This window comes from Sinocyclocheilus grahami, unplaced genomic scaffold (genome assembly GCF_001515645.1).
Source record: "Sinocyclocheilus grahami isolate Dianchi unplaced genomic scaffold, SAMN03320097.WGS_v1.1 scaffold202.1, whole genome shotgun sequence".
NCBI classification, from domain to species: Eukaryota; Metazoa; Chordata; class Actinopteri; order Cypriniformes; family Cyprinidae; genus Sinocyclocheilus; species Sinocyclocheilus grahami.
The window spans coordinates 1505203-1525444 of record NW_015505381.1 but is presented as its reverse complement, the minus strand read 5'-3'; the positions used below and the strand labels follow the sequence as shown (position 1 = coordinate 1525444).

At 35.2% G+C, this 20242-nt stretch overlaps 1 protein-coding gene across 1 annotated transcript in view; it reads left to right on the top strand.

Annotated features, from left to right (window-relative positions):
* The first annotated feature begins 309 nt into the window (after window positions 1–309).
* Window positions 310–20242, top strand: part of LOC107595449 (angiopoietin-1-like) — a 33758-nt gene continuing 13825 nt past the window's right edge. Inside the window, exon 1 of the mRNA XM_016285852.1 lies at window positions 310–576. Coding sequence (XP_016141338.1) covers window positions 310–576 — 267 coding nt within the window. The remainder of the gene's footprint in view (window positions 577–20242) is intronic.

The following is a 20242-nucleotide window of genomic DNA, read 5'->3' as shown; positions in this document are numbered from 1 at the left end:
CATCAAAAATGAATAATAATAACAAAAATATATAATTTTATCTATAGAAATATATATATACTGTATATATACTGTATATATATATATATATATATATATATATATATATATATATATATATATATATATATATATATATATATATATATATACAAAAAAATAATAATTTGAACTGGCTAAATGTGCTGACTTGAATGTTAGTTATTCTGTAAGCTAATTAAAATCCTTTGAGGGCCTGGTACATGTGTTGCTCCGGCTGTATAATTGGGCAAAATGTTTATGGAGGAGGAGTGTATAGTTTACGGGCAAATGACTGAAACTAAACGGATATGCCCTCTTAGATTGCTCCTGCTGCTCACCCCTTACCTGATAACTGCATTCACAAGCAATGGGAGACATGCCATGTATCTGACTCCATTAACAGGAAAGAGAGGGGAGGAGGGTGGTATACAGAGCATAGGAGTGTATGGAAAGCATGAGGAGCCATTTGAAGTCTTTGCTTATTTTTTGTGTAATGGCCATAGACCAAAGATCTCCCTGGAAAAGAGTTCTTCAAAGGCCAAGGGATTAGCGATTGTACGTCCCATTTAGAGCAGCTTGAGATATGGCAAAGCCCCAGACCCCTTTGAGTGGGAGCCTCACTGGATGCTGAATAACAAGAAAAGAACCTTCAGAGCATTAAGCCAAAAAGCTGAATTCTGAATTGAACATTCTCCACTTCTATTCACAGGCTTTTTGGCTTAATGCTCTAATTGGTATAGAAAAAAAATACATTGGAGCTGAGGAAAAGAAGGAATTGTTAACGTGAAGCTGTGAAAACATCTTCATTTAACAGAGAAAAAAAGTGCACTATTTTATTATTCATGCATTACTGGTGGGGATTTTGCAGTGACTCTCTGCATGTTTACGTCGTTATACCAGGTGGTGGCGACAAGTGAATGTGTTTATGAGCAATTCTTTGAATCATTCATTAACCGATTCATTCACAACGATTCATTCATCAACATAACACCAGATACTTTCTACTTGCTGAAATGAATAAAAAAATTAATGAATATATTACCGAAATGAGTACTTTTATTCAGCAAGGATACATCAAAATTGATCAAAAGTTACAGTATAAAGAATACTAGAATACTATGATTTTTTAAACCTTTCTAGTAACCTAAGAACATGAAATGCATCATGATTTTCACAAAAATATTAAGTTCCACAACTGTTTTCAACATTTATAATAATAATAAATGTTTCTTTTTATCACCAAATCAGCATATTAGAATGATTTCTGAAGGATCATGTGACACAGAAGACTGGAGTAATAATGCTGAAAATTCAGCTTTGCATCACACATTTAAATTATGTTTTCAAATGTAGTATCTTATTTTTAAATTGTAATAATATTTCACAATATCACTGTTTATATTTGATCAAATAAATGAAGCCTTGAAAGCTAGTGTATAATTATATACACACACACACACACACACACATACATATACACATGTATTTTATACATAGGCCTATAATATGTTTGATTAATTATTATTACATTTATTTATATATTCTTTGTCAATACACAACCTGTTTAATGTTTGGACTAAGTTTGGAATAAGTGTTTAGCATGATCTTAAGACTATCTAGTTTTATGCTTAAATCAAAAGTTTAATTAAGTCCCAACTCTCCTCAGTAAGCCACATGGATTGAGGTATGATTCACGTCTGTAGTGCAAATTTTGCAGGACAACTACACACCAAAGTTTAATACTTATCGTTAGGGGTTTGTTCAAATCCCTAACCCTAAGTTTGAGCAATAATAATAGTGATGCTTGCCTAATTATTGGTAATGCAGCACAATGCCAATGGTCAGCAGGCTATAACTGAAACAAGACCTGCAATTTGGTAACAGTTATGCATTAATCACTCAGCAATCAATGCTCTTTTCCAAGGACGCTGTAAAAACAACATTTAGAGCCAAATGTAGGCCTACTTTAAGCTGTTTGAGCAAAGGTGGCTCAATTATTACTTCGTAAAAGAGCTGCTTAGAAAATGAAAGCTAGAAAGTAAATACTAAAAGAAGACAAGAACAGTAAAACTTCTCAGCATGTGAGTGGTTTTAATGCGTGTTGTCTCTCCTAATGCAACATCACATTAACAAGCCTTCAGAGTCTCAGCTAATAGTTTTTTTGTTCTCTGGCCTATTATGCATATCATTCCTCAGTGGAGAACTGAGAAAGATAGATGGAGCAGAGCAGAGGATGGGAAAACACGAAGCCTGCTGAGTTTACAATGTCTCAGCACCGTCTTTAATGAGCCTGTAAAACGCCACAGTTGCAGGGCTTCCTTGGGAGTAGAGCGAGGCCTGAACTGCTGATTACTGCCGCTATCAACGTACCGAATCTGAGCCGTACACATCAAACACTCACTCAGCGCACATGTTTCTCTTGAGAAATGTTCTCTAGGAGCTCGAAATAAAAGTCATACCCTTGTGGGAGGCTCACAAATATGTTAGGGAAGCCTGAGAATTGGAGATTGTTGCGTTGATTGTGAGATAACATTTCGGTCCAGAGCGAATTTAATGTCATTTGTGATTAGTTCTCTTGCATATTCTGTAAAAATCTATCATCGTTTTTGAATGACTCCTCAAGCCACAAATGCCTCCAAATTGCATTCAAGTATTTTAATGTCCGCACTGAACTCGGATCTCTGCAGAAGTCCGGAGGCACAGCAAGACACTGAGTTCGAATAATACGCACAATGTGTTAAATGTGTGCGTTCTTGTCTCTTATAAATGTCGTCTCTATTTATGCCTGCACGTATATTGAGTTTGGCTCAGATCACAGCAGAAGGCTTCGCTTTGTTAAACAAACATCTCGCTCGTGTTTATCATTCTTGGGGAAGTGTCTTTGAGAGCAAAGAGAGATGCGGGGCTTGGGGAAGAGCTGGACATGGGCTCTCTTGTGTTGCTTTCACTGACATCAGTCAACATTAGGAGATCTCCCTTGGAGCCAGAACTCCTGCAGAGCGACAACCGCCTCACTGATATAGCTGAACTTCACAACCGCTTTGGCACCAGCGCTGTATCTACTGAACACATTCAGCTGTCATTGAAATATTACTGAAACGCTACGCCACGGTTCAAGACCTTACATTGTTGTTGTTTTGCGCCCTAGTTATTTTATATCTTACAATTTCAATTGTATTTCTCGTCATTTAGGTTTTATATCTCCCAGTGTGACTTTAAAGGGTTAGTTCATCCAAAAATAACAATTCCATCATTAATTACTCACCCTCGTGTCGTTCCAAACCCGTAAGACCTTCGTTCATCTTCAGAACACAAAGTAAGATATTTTTGATGAAATCCCATAACTTTATGATCCTGCAGAGACAACACCGGAACTACCATGTTCTATGGATATCGTTAAAATAGTCAACGCATGCGTTGTGGTACTGTCGTGAATGCACGTCGAAGTCTGTTGCGGAAGAGAAGAAATTGTTAGGTCTTTTTTTGCGCACAAGAAGTATTCTCGTAGCTTCATAAAATTACGGTTGAACCACTGATGTCATATGGACTATTTTATCAATGTCCATACTATATTTCTGGACTTTGATTGTGGTAGTTCCATTGCTGTCTATGGAGCTCTCGGATTTCATCAAAAATATAATGGCTTGGAACGACATGAGGATAAGTAATGGTGAGTGACAGAATTTTCATTTTTGGGTGAACTAACCCTTTAATATTTCATATTTTAAACTATATAAGAAGCCAGTCACATTGTGAGATATAAAATCACAATTACAAGTTACGTAAATTTGCAATGTAAAATAATAAATAAAATAATAAAAACAATGTCACAATTACCTTTTCTATTTTCTATTTTAAATTGTATTTGTCTGAATAAAAAAGATTTTTAACTCTGAAAGTAAATAAATTCTAAAAGTAACACATCATTTTACTTGTTACTTTCAATAAATCATCTTAGAAGCTAGACACTGATCATGTGTTCTCATATGATAAGGTTAATGTTTAAGGAACAGTTCACCCAAAATGAACATTTTTTCTGCTATCAACGTGCCAAATCTGAGCCGTACACATCAAACGCTCACTCAGCGCACATGTTTCTGTGAAGAATGTTCTCTAGGAGCTCTAAATAAAAGTCGTACCCTTGTGGGAGACTCACAAATATGTTAGGCATCTCTGAGAATTGGAGACCGTTGCGTTGATTGTAACATAACTTTCAGTCCGGAATGAATGTAATGTCATTTTCGATTAGTTCACTTGCATATTCTGTAAAAATCGATGCACATTTGAATGATTCCGCAAGCCAAATGCCTTCAAATCGCATTCAAGTATTTTAATGTTCGCTTTGAACTCTGGATCCCTGCAGAAGTCTGGTGGCACAGCAAGATATTGAGTTCGAATAATACGCACAATGTGTTAAATGTGTGCGTTCTTGTCTCTTATAAATGTCGTCTCTATTTATGCCTGCACGTATATTGAGTTTGGCTCAGATCACAGCAGAAGGCTTCGCTTTGTTAAACAAACATCTCGCTCGTGTTTATCATTCTTGGGGAAGTGTCTTTGAGAGCAAAGAGAGATGCGGGGCTTGGGGAAGAGCTGGACATGGGCTCTCTTGTGTTGCTTTCACTGACATCAGTCAACATTAGGAGATCTCCCTTGGAGCCAGAACTCCTGCAGAGCGACAACCGCCTCACTGATATAGCTGAACTTCACAACCGCTTTGGCACCAGCGCTGTATCTACTGAACACATTCAGCTGTCATTGAAATATTACTGAAACGCTACGCCACGGTTCAAGACCTTACATTGTTGTTGTTTTGCGCCCTAGTTATTTTATATCTTACAATTTCAATTGTATTTCTCGTCATTTAGGTTTTATATCTCCCAGTGTGACTTTAAAGGGTTAGTTCATCCAAAAATAACAATTCCATCATTAATTACTCACCCTCGTGTCGTTCCAAACCCGTAAGACCTTCGTTCATCTTCAGAACACAAAGTAAGATATTTTTGATGAAATCCCATAACTTTATGATCCTGCAGAGACAACACCGGAACTACCATGTTCTATGGATATCGTTAAAATAGTCAACGCATGCGTTGTGGTACTGTCGTGAATGCACGTCGAAGTCTGTTGCGGAAGAGAAGAAATTGTTAGGTCTTTTTTTGCGCACAAGAAGTATTCTCGTAGCTTCATAAAATTACGGTTGAACCACTGATGTCATATGGACTATTTTATCAATGTCCATACTATATTTCTGGACTTTGATTGTGGTAGTTCCATTGCTGTCTATGGAGCTCTCGGATTTCATCAAAAATATAATGGCTTGGAACGACATGAGGATAAGTAATGGTGAGTGACAGAATTTTCATTTTTGGGTGAACTAACCCTTTAATATGTCATATTTTAAACTATATAAGAAGCCAGTCACATTGTGAGATAATTACAAGTTACGTAAATTTGCAATGTAAAATAATAAATAAAATAATAAAAACAATGTCACAATTACCTTTTCTATTTTCTATTTTAAATTGTATTTGTCTGAATAAAAAAGATTTTTAACTCTGAAAGTAAATAAATTCTAAAAGTAACACATCATTTTACTTGTTACTTTCAATAAATCATCTTAGAAGCTAGACACTGATCATGTGTTCTCATATGATAAGGTTAATGTTTAAGGAACAGTTCACCCAAAATGAACATTTTGTCATCATTTATACACCCTCAAGTTGTTTTAAGTTTCTTTTATAAATAACATTTCTTGAAGAATGTTGGTAACTGAATAGTTGATGGTAGCCATTGATACTAAGGAAGTCAATGGCTACCAGCAACTATTTGGTTATCAACATTCTTCAAAATATCTTCTTTTGTGCTCAACAGAAGAAAGCAACTCAAAGGTGAGTAAATGATGACAGAATTAAATTTTTTGGCTGAACTATGCCTTTAAGTCTTTTTTTGTGTTGCATTTGTAAATGTGTGTGTGTGTGTGGTTGAAATAGTGTGAGTCTCCGGACTCAAAATAAGATTTTAGGACCAATTATGGAATATGGAAGCAAATGACAGCATTTTGTAGAATTGAAAACATAGTGTTCTTGGACTTTTACTGTTCCCTTTTGCATAGCAGATGCCTTTTGAAACAAAACAAGCCCTTCATCAAATACAAAACGAATTTTTAAACCATGAATCATCTTTTGGCCTGTTAATTTTCTAAAAAGTCTTTTTAATTGATCATATTACATTTTGACTAATCAGAAGATTTTTGATAAATGCATGCATTGAATTTTGTGAATTATGAATTATGTGAATATTGATGTTATTCTAATTCATGGACTTTTTTGACATGCATTTAACTACGCAATCATGCTGTGATATCTTAATCCTAGGACCTAATCATGCTTATATCCTGGAGTTTGTCTCAGTAATGATAAGGGACCAAAGCAAACATGGTTCCAGTAAGCATGGGCTGCATTCAGAGTGATTTAGAGACACAAACTCTGTTCTTTGTCTTGCATCACAAGTGTCCTGAGACATGTGCTTGAGTCAGCACTTCTCATTCTTCTCTCTTGTGTGTGCATCGACTTTCAACATCATCCTACTTATGTAAAAGCTTATTTTTTTTCAGTTGGTAACACTGCACAGAAATTGCACACTTCAACTTTAAGATGGACAGACGTGTTGGTAAGATCATTTCACCAACAAGGAACAGTGAATGAAAATGTTCTGGAAAGTGATTTTATTCCTCTCTGTGATAGTACAACAACATGTAAAAAAATCTTGTGACTACATTAAAAATACATTTAATAAAGAAACATACTGTGAACCAAGACTAAAGCATTCTTTCATTTTAATATGTTAAAGTTAAAGCCTCCAATGAGACTGAACCTTGAAAACCACATTGCATCCCACACCTGGAACTATAGCTGAATCTAATTCCAGACCATTGGCTCATTGTTCTTCCTTCAGCAGAGTTGTGCAGATTACAGATGAGTGATTAGAGTCTTGAGGTTTGCTGTTTGTTCTTATGAGGCACAGGGTTTTGTCTTGGGTTGATCAAAGGCATTTTTCTAAGTCAACTCATACTAACCGGTAGCAGCAATTTACCCCCTCCACCGAAACCACATGCATGCAGCGCAGTACGTCTTTAAAACTGTGATAACCTAAAAAGGCTTTCTAATAATAACAAAAGCTCAATAAAATAAATGTGCATCCTGTTTTAAGGTCAAATGTGGAGATCACATGGAAATAGATGCTTTCAACCTATCCCGTCCCCACTTGAGAACCCATTAGTGTTGCAACCCTCAACAAGCACAAAAAAAGGAAAAAGCCTCAAGTACTGAACCATCTGTTGTGCTTTTCCTTGTTCTCTTACAGTGTCTTCTTACACTTCTGTTTTTTGTTTTTTTTTTGCTGATGTGAAGGACTTTCATATAAAATTTCAGTTTGGGTAGATTCAGCCAGAATTTCCAACGGCACATTACACAATTGCAATAATCCATTATATGGAATAAAAGTGATGCTTTTACAAGAGATGCTACAGATGGGGCTGTTTCTTTCTCCAAATATTCTAAAACTCATACGTTTCCATGGCTCCACATCAATAATAAACAAATCTGTAGATGGATTTTACAATATACCTATCTTACCCATTATCTGTCTTACAAGGGCGATTCCAGCTCTTCAGTACATTTTTAGGTCAGATAAAGTAAGCATGAGACAACAAAATCATGAATTCAATTTTTTTTTCTTAATTATACTGGAAATAAACTGAAAACTAATTAGGTATATTACCATTTTTTAAAAATATATATTTATGTTTAATCATTTTAAATAATTTATTTATAAGTTGTAATATTATAACAATTAAGAAATAATATTTTATACGAAACTATAAATTGTGAATTTATAATTATTGTATAAATCATTTACAATTAGCCCTTTTCTTCATTTTAATTTTAAAATGTTTCAAACATTGCATGTTTTCGTATGAATATTGTTTTAGTTAATCAATTCAAAAGTTTCCCCCCCCCCTGTGTCTTCAATATCACTTTCCATCCTGTTACTTTTTGGTAATGCCCCTTTAACAAAAGCTAGTTCCAAATGACATCATCCTCTAGGAAGTGACATCATTGTGGAGGGAAGTAAACAGCACAAACATAGTAAATATTAGCAATGGATCTAATAAATTCGAATGTTTTGTGATACTAGATACTCTAAAACAGGGGTGTCCAGTCTCGGTCCTGGAGGGCCACTGTCCTGCAGAATTTTGCTCCAACCAGCTCAAACACCTGCCTGGAAGTTTCTAGTATGCCTAGTTAGACCTTGATTACCTGGTTCAGGTGTGTTTAATTAGGGTTGGAGCTAAACGCTGCAGGACAGTGGCCCTCCAGGACCGAGTTTGGACACCCCTGCTCTAAAACATCCATCCTGTTTCATTCATTTGTAGAAATCACTTTGATAATAGCAAAATATCTGCCATCCTCTTAAGATAACTTTGAGTCCCTCTACCCCTTTATTTCCATCCTTTAATAAATCCAGTTAGATGTTCAGACCACATGAAGCACATTTTGGGTACCTGGCAGAATATTTGGTATAAAATTAAAAACCGATTCTTAATGCTTTAATCTCCACTGTTTACAAAAAGGAAAAGACTGTAATTCCCTCATACAGTATATTACCCAATCGGCCTTCTGTCTCGTGTCGTCCGTGGTAGATGTTCCTCGGCTGAGCATTAGCCCACAGTTTGTTTGCTTATGTTAGAGAGGAGCTGCAGTTCTCGCTGCACAGCTGCACTCCCGTCCGCCACAGGGTCAACAGCGACTCTCTGATTGGCTGCAGCTCCATCTCAATTGCAAAGAAAACATGGTTGCCTTTCAGAGAAGCAGTAACTTTGATAATCATAATTGATGGGAGAGTCTGGCTCAATCAAATATAGGCTTAACCCTTCCACCTCTGAGTAATCACAAGCCTGAGATTAGAAAATACTAATTAAGCAAGTAGCAGTTTTTCGAGTGGCTTGTTTGGAGTTATCTTGTCTTGCATTCGGTATTTTAATAGAATTACATAATATGCTGATTAATTAATTGTATTAGAGCATATTTGACGAGAAAAGTGGGTAATAGTTTAGAAGCATTATTATGACATTAAATGGATTAAAAAAATCAAGCGTAGCGTTAGTTCTGGCAGGTCACGTTAGTCAAGCTTGCATCAGCTGACTCTCAGCTGATCCCCATCAGCCTATGGGAATACAACACCTATCTAAGCATTCATATATAAGATCCCTCAGTATTATCAGCAGTTTTCGCATTGCTCAATAGCTAATTAACCTCCTCCATCCCCAGCTCCTCCTCTGTCAGTCAGGATTCAGCCTTCTGATTCTCCTTGAATCAGACTAATTCTAAAATGTGTACATAACATTATTGACCTTTAACGATATCTGCAATACATTTATGTTGGTTCTGTTCTGTTTACCCTGGGGGGGTTATCGCTGCTCTCCCTGCTCTCATCTATACTAGGCTGCATGGATGTGCAGGGAGTTCTTGCCTAGAACGGAACCATGCTGCCAATCCAAACTGTATGCTAATTGTCAATCATCTTTGACGATAGTGGTCCTGACAGAAGTAGCTTTAAATGTCAGAATATTGTTTGTTTTAATTTCAAACAACTGAACATGAAATGGACAATCCATTTAGCATAGTCTGTTGGTCAGACAATTTATGTTCAAATGAACTGACTTTGCTTTAAATGCAGTAAATTAATGTTAAATTGACCGCCCAGATTTTGCAATAATCTCCCAAAGTATTTTTCACAGTGATACATGGATACTTTATATTGATATAATTGTTAGGTATATTAAATACATTTATGTAAGCATTAAAATGTAAATGAAAACTAAAACAAAAATAAAATTAATGAAATCTTATAGAATTAATAACATTAATAAAATTGCTATAAAATTAAAGACCAATTAAAATGAAAACAGTTTAATTAAAAATAAAGCTAATTCTTAATATCAATAAAACTAGTAAATAAATATTACTAAAATAACACTGGTCTGTTGTACTGTGCAAGTCTTGGGTCCATGATGATGCATCAGCTTTTGCACAAACAGAGTTTTATTTGTTTAGCTGAACATCATGCACTTCACACTCGTATGAAACAACCCTTAAGCTATTAAAACAAACAAGGTTCTCATCAGTACTAACTAACATTAACGATTCAAACCCTAACAAATCAGTGACGTTACACAAACAATCTCATAAATTGAAAATACACCCTTCCCTGAATATAACAGAAACAGTTGCACAACATCCTTTAAAAACTAATAACAAGAATGAACAATGAACTAAGACTGCATTGCATCATAATCAACTGTCACAGTCTAATTTAATTAATCATTATTTAAAGTCAAATCTTCTCAGTGAATCAGTTGATTCAGTTCAGAAAGCCAAATGATTCATTCCCAATTCAGTGGTTCTTGAGAATTTGATGTTATCTGTAGTGCCAGTTTTGGATCGTTTTCAACCTTATCTGATTGCATTACCAGAAATGGTGACTTTGTACAATAAAAGTGTAAAATATGACATGATATGATACTATTTCCTTTGCTTATGTTCTATGATGGATTACTTTCTTCCCTAAAGGTCTGCTTGGCAGATCACATTATCAGATTGCGCTGTAAAACATACTTGTACTTTGACAGGCAAATCATATATTTAACATCTTTTAGCACAGCTCTGGATTTTGTATTTGTTTTCCAAAATCTTTGAAGCTTCACCAGCTGTGATGGCTTTACAGATGATAAAGCCATAACCAAAAGTCTAGTATAATCGTAAATGTGCCTCTTTGGCTTATTTATGAATTCTACGGACGGAAGCTAATTCTGGTGTTTAATACATCGGGGAACAATTTACAACAGTTTACAATAAAAATGGCAGTTTCATAGGAAAAAACTGTTATTTTTAAAATATAATGATGAACCATGTCATTAGAATTTATAGATGCATAAGACCGGGGCTAGTTGTCACATAATATGTAATTCTCTCTCAGTTTGATGCTTCACTTGAAATATTGACTACAGAAAATCTAATTTACATTGTTATGGTCCGGGAAAGATGCAATTCATTTTAAGATTCAGTTTTCTTTTTTAAAGCCACATGCCTTCATCATAGTTTGTGTGGCGAGTTATGTTTTTGACTGTGTAAATGAATCTTTGAATTCCGATTAGTTCAAAAACAATAATTCATTCAGGAGGTTTTTATGAGCGAGTCATTGAATCATTCATTCAACTGATTTGTTCAAAATGATTCAGGAACAAAATATCGATACTGTGTGTGTTGATCGGTGAAGCATAACAATTCAGATTCAGATTTGTTTGAAACTATTTATTGCACCGGGGCAGCAAAAACTGACAAATAACTGGAAATGTTGTGCCAATAAATGTAAGTTACTCAATTTAACTTTTACTAGTAGATTAAAATGTTGTTTAAAAACAATGCCACATTCGTCTTTGAAATGTTGATATTCAGAAATGCTACATGACTTTTGCTTATGTGGCATTTCTTAAATGTTTAACAGAAAAAAAAAAAAACAGGAAAACAATACAAAAAATTACATTGCAGAATGTAATTCTCTGTGTGACAACTAGCCCCGGTCTCTTTATACTGTGTCAGTCTGGAAAGATTGTTGTAGTCATCAGTATCTGGTTGTGTGTGTCAGTGGGAAGAATCCATGCAAACGTCTCTCTGTAACCATGCTGATAGAATTAGGATGTTCTCAGACCGGGGGCTATTTTTGGGGCACAGTACAAGAGAATAGAGACTAGATCTTTGTGTTCTTTGAAAGCCTCTCTGTGTTTTTTGTGTGTGTTCTGTTTGACCTCACTCTGAATGTTTGAGCAACTGAGTCGTAGTGTAAAAAGAAAACTGGAGATATTCCAGACTCCACACATATGGATATGAACATACACATAGGGTTCTCCCTTTGACATCAGGCTAAACACTTTAGCCATTGAGGGACACATAACATCCCACTCTTTCCTTTTCTGAGTATCCGGACTCTCTGGACGCTGCCTATGTGATGAATGTTAATCATAGTACAAAAACATATGATGCATTGTTGATGATAAATGAGTATCTAATTGCTGTCTGAGAAAACAACTTGTTGTTGCAGTATCACGTGATTTTGAGAGCATGTTAATACTGTTCACAAATTATTTTAGTATATTTAGCTGTCAGAAGGACAAGCTGGAAATATCCCTGTGTCCAGTCTATGTGCACATTCCTGTCCTGTCACCGGCACACTGTCATAATGGATTAGTGGCTCAATGCCAACATAAACAGCCCGACCATCAACACAGTCGTTTTTATGCACTGTTAATTTCCCATTTACAATAAACTGACACTCTGAGACCCTTTTGAAAAGATCTAGTCAAGGATGCCTGTTGGAATTTCTATCATAATTTTGGAACCAATCCTAAAGGGACTTTTCTTGAAGAGTTTCAATGTAGCACAAAACAAAACTAAATCGTTTTGGACACATCGTTCCCAATAGGAGTGTTATATTTCTAAATCATGAAATACAAGCAATCATTTAGCTCATTTAGCCGGTGTATTTTTCTTTAACCTTCTTGTAGGTTTATTCTAATACTATAAACTATACAAACTCAAGGGTTAGTCTAACCTAAAATGAAGGCGAGCAAATGATAACACATTTTACATTTTGTAGTGAAATATTCCTTTAAGGTTCTGATAAAGTCTTTCTGTTTATACATGTACACTTTATACATGTACACATGTTTAATAAGTGTCTTATGCTCACAAAGGCTGTATGTATTTGATAAAAAAATACAGTAAAAACAGTAATATTGTAAAATATGATTACAATTTAAAACTGTTTTCTATTTGAATTTATTTAAAAATGTAATTTATTCCTGTGATGCAAAGCTGAATTTTCATTACTCCATTACTCAAGCATCATTACTCCTGTCTTCAGTGTCACATGATCCTTCAGAAATCATTCTAATATGCTGATATGCTGCTCAAGAAATATTTCTGATTATTATCAATGTTGAAAACAGTATTATTATTATTATTATAGTTTTTTATTTTATTAATTTTTTAATTTTGTGGAAACCAAGATACATTTATTCTTTGATGAATAGAAAGTAAAAAAACAAACAAACATACATCTATATATATTTGAAATGGAAATCTAACATTATAAATGTATTTATTATCATGTTTGGTCAAGTTATTATGTCCTTGCTGAGTAAAGTAAAAAGTACATACATTTATTCATTATATGTGACCCTGGAGCTCAAAAGCAGTCTTAAGTCGCTGGGGTATATTTGTAGCAATAGCCAAAAATACATTGTATTGGTCAAAATTATTAATTTTTCTTTTATGCCAAAAATCATTAAAAAAGTGACGTGACATGTGGCCAAGTATGGTGACCCATACTCGGAATTAGTGCTCTGCATTTATCCCATCCAAAGTGCACACACACAGCAGTGAACACACACAAACCGTGAACACACACCCGGAGCAGTGGGCAGCCATTTATGCTGCAGCACCCAGGGAGCAGTTGGGGGTTCGGTGCCTTGCTCAAGGGCACCTCAGTCGTGGTATTGAAGGTGGGAGGGCGCTGTACATTCACTTCCCCCACCTGCAATCCCTGCTGGTACGAGACTCGAACACGCAACCTTTGGGTTACAAGTCCGATTCTCTAACCATTAGGATATTAAGTAAAGATCATGTTCCATGAAGATATTTTGTAAATTTCCTACTGTAAATATATTGAAACTTAATTTTTGATTAGTAATATGCATTGCTAAGAACTTCATTTGGACAACTTTAAAGGCGATTTTCTCAATATTTAAATTTTTGTGCACCCCGATTCCAGATTTTCAAATAGTTGTATCTCGGCCAAAAATATCTCGGCTAACAAACCATACATCAATGGAAAGCTTGTTTATTCAGCTTTCAGATTATGTATAAATCTCAATTTATTTGAGAAATTCACCCTTATGACTGGTTTTGTTGTCCAGGGTCACATATGTATTTCCTCAGAATCAAACACATTACCTATAGTGCTTTGCAAGTTGAACTACTAGAACAGCAGTAATTCATTGATTCTTATTTGATCTTATTGGTTCCTTTAGGATAAAGATCACAGAAATTCCAAAAGGAGTATTTGTTTAGGAATTCCTTTACTAAACATTCCTGTGCTTCTATTTAAGATGTTTTCCAGAGATCTGTGAGTAACATTGACTGATACCTCTCCAGTAACAGACCCGATGGACTCTGATGTGGACTGCATGTGCAGATGTACCCGTTATGACCTTTGTTTTATGTCCTGACCTGTGAAATACAAAGAAAAGTAGGCGACTGCCTCAGACAGGAGAAATGGATTGTACATCAAATGCAGGTCTGTGTAATGCATTAGCTTTTATTTACGTGAAATTTCAGTTGCATTCAAAACAGTTGCAAGCTGAATTATTTCAAATGAGTGGGCCTGATGTGCTTACAGTTAATATACTGTTAACATATACTGTAATACAAGCCTCATTTATAGATAGTTTGGAAGCAAGTGTGAAGTCAAATGTACCATTCTCAAAATCAGCTGAAACACAATGTGAAACACAACTTTTTATATAGGCCTGCCCTAAACTACATTGTCTCAATGATACTAAAATAACACTGGTATTAAATGAGACCCAAAGTGTGTGAATGCATTCTGTATCTGTTTAGATAATCAATGGCTGACATTTCTGACTTCACTTAGCTTTTTGTATGATGAATGGATGGACAAAACGAAAAGGCAGGTGGAAAAATCAATATGCCTCTTCAGAAAAATGGAGAAATTGTAAAGAGCGCGTATAGACTCAACAGCACTGACTTTATCCATCTGCTTTTAGTTTAAAAGCGAGATGTGTGAGATGATTGTTGCAGGAATGATTCCCTGTGGGTCAGCCCTACTTCTGCTCGCTATGGCCTCGTTCAAGCCACAATTTAGTACAGTTGGTCCAAGTATTAACAGCAACCTTCAACTCAGAAAGTCCTTGTGACTAAAGCAGTCCTGCTAAATTGAGCTCAAATCCAGTCATGTTAATCATGTTAGTCATGTTATTTGTTGTGCTCTTTGACCCTGAGTTTCTGTCTTACCACAGTGTCATGCTGAAGCAAGAAAGGTCATGTTTGTCCGGTCAGCAGTGAGGCATGCTGGGGTATTAAAGTGGAACGATAACATGATAAAATTAATCTAGGCAGCATACTGTATAAATATCTCGTCTTCTGAGCCATATTTCTCACACCTACAGATTTACCAAATTAAATCCATAAAAGGATGTTCAAAATTAATATCCCAAAATATTAATAAATGGAAGGGGAAAAAAGCCTCTGTAGCTGGAACATTTTCAGTTTTGTCCCAATAAAAACTAGCAGACTTTTTTTTTTTTTGCAAGCATGAATCACTACATTATAAACAGAATAAAATAATATTTATGGAATAAATGTTTGTAAAATGATGTTATATTTGTGAAGACTTAGCAATGTCTTGCCCCTTTTTGATTCTGTCTGCCGATCGTCGACCTGCGCTAGCCCTAGGACTATTCTTGTGTTTTGCCCACCATATACCTGTCTGCCTCTATCTGACCCATGCCTGTTTTGACCACGTCTCTGTCTTCTCCACAATAAAGTTTGCACATGGATCCGCACGTCTCACGTCTCGTCAGCCCCGTAACAGGTGCAGGATAAACGCGTTTTGGTTCTGGGATGTTGTAAAGTTGAGCAATGCTATGTTTCGAATTGAATAGTATACTGATTATTGCATTAGTATGCTAGTTGTCACATGACCTGATTTTATTCAGAGAAAGGCATCCAGATATCATCTTTGAAATAAAAATGGTTATTTTGCATTTTTAGATCAAATTTTTTTAAAATTAAGTTTAGAAACGCATATTATTACACTACTTTTACTGTACATTATCTGAAAAAAGGACAAAGCTGGGGCAGTACCCTGAGCTACAAAAGCTAAAAGGTACATATTTGTACCTTATTTTCCCTTAGTATACATATTATATACATATCCCCTTCCTGCCAATATCCAGCAACTTCACACAGCCATTGAAGAGCATTCAGTTGATCAAAAGTGATATTAAATACATTTATAATGCTACAAAAGATTTATTTTGCTGCAAGTAAATATTTTAAATTGTAATGATATTTCACAATATATATTACTTTGTTTTGCTGTTTTTTTTTAATCCAATAAATGCAGCCTTGGCGAGTATACTGTAAGAGGCTTACTTAAAACACTAAAAATATTGAAACATAGTACTAATCCTAAAATTTCAAAGAGTATAGTGTGAATAACAAAATTAATAACATTTGAACTGGAGCCAACACTTGTTCCCAGCCCTGTAATCAGAAACCTGTCAGTAACGTATCTCCATAACTTATTCATTCTCTGTAATTAATTACAGAACAGTATTAAGGATAAAGTCTCTCAGAGGTCTCAGGATTAAAAATAATCGTTGGGGTTTCTGGGCCTACACTCTTAAAAATAAAGGTGCTTCACGATGCCATAGAAGAACCTTTTTGTCTAAATGGTTCCATAAAGAACTTTTAACATCTGAAGAACCTTTCTGTTTCACAAAAGGTTCTTTGTGGTGAAAGAAGGTTCTTCAGATTATAAAAAGATAAGCAAGAGATGGTTCTTTAAAGAACCTTTGACTGAATGGTTCTTTCTGGAACCAAAAATGGTTCTTCTATGGCATCGCTTAAAGAACCTTTTGAAGCACCTTTATTTTTAAGAGTGTATAGCAGTGGAGGTCCAAGCAAATCCTCACAGGAGTGAAAACAGAACTCAAGTTACACAGCCACTAAAATCTGATCATCATACGAAATGCAGAATGACACGGGCTATTTCTGACATTCATAAACCCTGCTTATAATGAGAACGAGAAACATGACACAATAAAACTATAACATTCCCATTATAATTCATGAAGTTGTCTATACCGCAAACCGCTTTCTTGCAATGTAAACATGGCAAATCTCAAATTCCAAGATTGTTTGATGAGCGAACACAATCAAATGTGTTAAAAAGGCTAATCATTGACAGCGATTTTCCAGTGTGTTTGAGTTGTTTTACTCTGTTGCACTTACATAAAAGGGATAGTTCACTCAAAATTGAAAATGATGTAATCATTTGCTCACCCTCATGTCATTCTGAACCCATAAGACTCAAAAAAGCAGAAATTTATAGCACAATGTTTAACTGGTGAAAGTGAAGGCTGACCGCATCTGTCAAGCAAGATTTTCATTGAAAAATGTCAGTTTGTTCCTCACACGAAGCTGTCGTATGACTTCAGAAGACATAAAATATATAGCACACGTCATATGGACTAATTTTATGTTTTATTATGCTTTTATTATAGGTTTGTCAGCCCCTATGGCCATTCACATCCATTGTATAGTAAAGAGCAGTGTGAACATTCTTCAAAACATCTTCTTTCATGTTTCACAGAAGAAGAAAAATTGATACATGTTTTTGAAAACGACATAATATTGAGTAAATGATGACAGAATTTTCATTTTTGGCTGCACTAACCTGTTTATAAATGTACTGGTGACAGTGAAGGTTGACCACATCTGTCAAACAAGAATTTCACTGAAAATGTCAAGTCTGTTCCTCACACAAAGCTGCCATTTGACTTCAGAAGACTAATTGTCTATGCTTTGCGATGCTTTTCGATGTTAGTTGCCAAAAAACTTTTTATTTCAGTTGCCAAGCAACTTTTCTACTAAAATGACAACACAAAATACTTCAACTTTAGCAAAAATTCAAATGAAAACTGAAAATATAAAATATGACAAAATTTTAAAAACTAAAATACTGTCTCAATGATAAAACAAGTGAAGTGAAGTGACGTGACATGTGGCCAAGTATGGTGACCCATACTTAGAATTAGTGCTCTGCATTTAACCCATCCAAAGTGCACACACACAGCAGTGAACACACACCCGGAGCAGTGGGGGGTTCGGTGCCTTGCTCAAGGGCACCTCAGTCGTGGTATTGAAGGTGGAAGAGAGCACTGTACATTCACTCCCCCCACCTACAATCCCTGCTGGTACGAGACTCGAACCTGCAACCTTTGGGTTACGAGTCCGACTCTCTAACCATTTGGCCTCGACTTCCCCAGAAACAACACAGTTTCCATATTTTTCAATAAAGAATTTGAAATACAGGTTTGTATTTCAGGTCATTTTCATACAGGTTTGAAAATAACATTATAGTGAGTAAATGATGGCAGGTTTTTCATTTTTGACTGTACTAACCTATTTAGAAATGTACATTTCCTGCTTTTAAACACTTTTGTCTTGGCTTTTGCACATTTCGGCAGTGTCTTTCGAGCAAAATAGTATGGTTCATTAGTTTTAAGCAAACATTTTTCTTAACATATTTCCCTCTCTGTTTAGAAAGAGATTTGACAATCCTCTCGTCTATTATACTCAATAATCCTTGTTAGGAAATGAATACCTTACTGTAGCTACAGGAAACCTTTCCAATAATCCACTGCATTCCACCAGACGGCTCACGTCTGGGAGGCTTCGCTTAAGTGTGTCTAGAAATACCCCTGCAGGATGAAAAAGAAGAGTAGATTAAAAACTAAACATTATACTGGGCCGGAATCAGAGAACAGGCGGCAGGAAGCTGCTGATTGTTTTGTAGGGTGGATAGTTTCTCGTGGTGTGCGGTAGATGTTGGATGAGGGGACCGAGATGGCAGAGGAATCCAGAGACAGAGTCTGGATTAGTTGATGTGGAGATGTAGACATCCTGCAGGGAAAGATCTACATGCTCAGATGTTTGCCTTCAAGTTTGCTTTGCTACTGGTTTAATGAGAAGGTTAATCAAGTAATCTCCCAGGGTCTTTCTGAGAAGATCTAGTGGTGGAGATTGACTTAAACTGGTTCTTTTATTTAGAAAGACAACAGAAAATGGCATTCACAGCTTATTTTACTTCTGTAAGGATAACAAAATGTAATATAGGACTTTATTGTATCCATTGGGAATGTATTGCATCATAAGAAGTAGTGCCAGACCTGAATGTGGGTGTGTAGGACTTTGACATCACCCGATATAGAAAGTTGTTTCAGAGTCAGAGCAAGTTATTACATTTTGATGAAAGATTAGGAAGACAAACAGTTTTTTCTTTAAAATAACATGCACTGATGAATCTTATTGCAATAAGACCAGGAATATGTTTTAAGAATGTAAATATAGAGTCTACTTTGATTTCATGTTGACTTAAGAGTGTAGCATTTTTGTCGTTTTGTTGGTGAATTAATAAACATTTATGCAATTTATTATTCATTCAGTTTTTATGTATTCATAAAATTATAATATTTTAATAATATATTTTTTGTATAAGGGGCCATCAATAAATACTTACTGGAATTTATACAGTTATGTTTTTGAAAATGTGTGTGTGTGTGTGTGTGTGTGTGTGTGTGTGTGTGTGTGCGTGTGTGTGTGTGTGTGTGTGTATATATATATATATGTATATATATAATAGCAGTGTTGGGGAGCAACTAGTTACATGTAACAGCGTTATGTAATTTATTTACAAATATGAGACACCAGACACAGAATATGACACATGCTTATTTGATAACTGTTTTATTTCCTATTTGGGTTTATGTATATTCTTTATTTTTTAAGATTACCTTTTTCTTGTTATGATTTTAAATAAGTCTTTAAACTCAGAATGAAAAAAATCAGATTTTGTGGTGTCTGTGCTTTAAAATTAAATGAATATAATCTTAATTTAAGTGATGAAGGATTTTGAAAAAGTAATCAAATGTAATCAGCTACATTACTTCAATAAAGTAATTGAAATAGTTACACTACTTATTACATTTTAAATTCTGCAGCCTATTGCATTTCCAAAGTAACTTTCTCAACACTGCATAATAGTTGTGTACTGATGTAATTTATGTGTAATCCTAAAAAACTGTAATACTTTTTTTTAATCACTGTAAATTAGTATTTGTCCTCATTTAACCCATACCATGTAATAAATCTGCAAAAATGTCAACAATTCTGTGTTTTTCTGTCAATATGGGGTGCTGTGTGTACATTAATGAGGAAAAAAAATGAACTTAAATGATTTTCGCAAATGGCTGCAATATAACAAAGAGTGAAAAATTTAAGGGGGTCTGAAT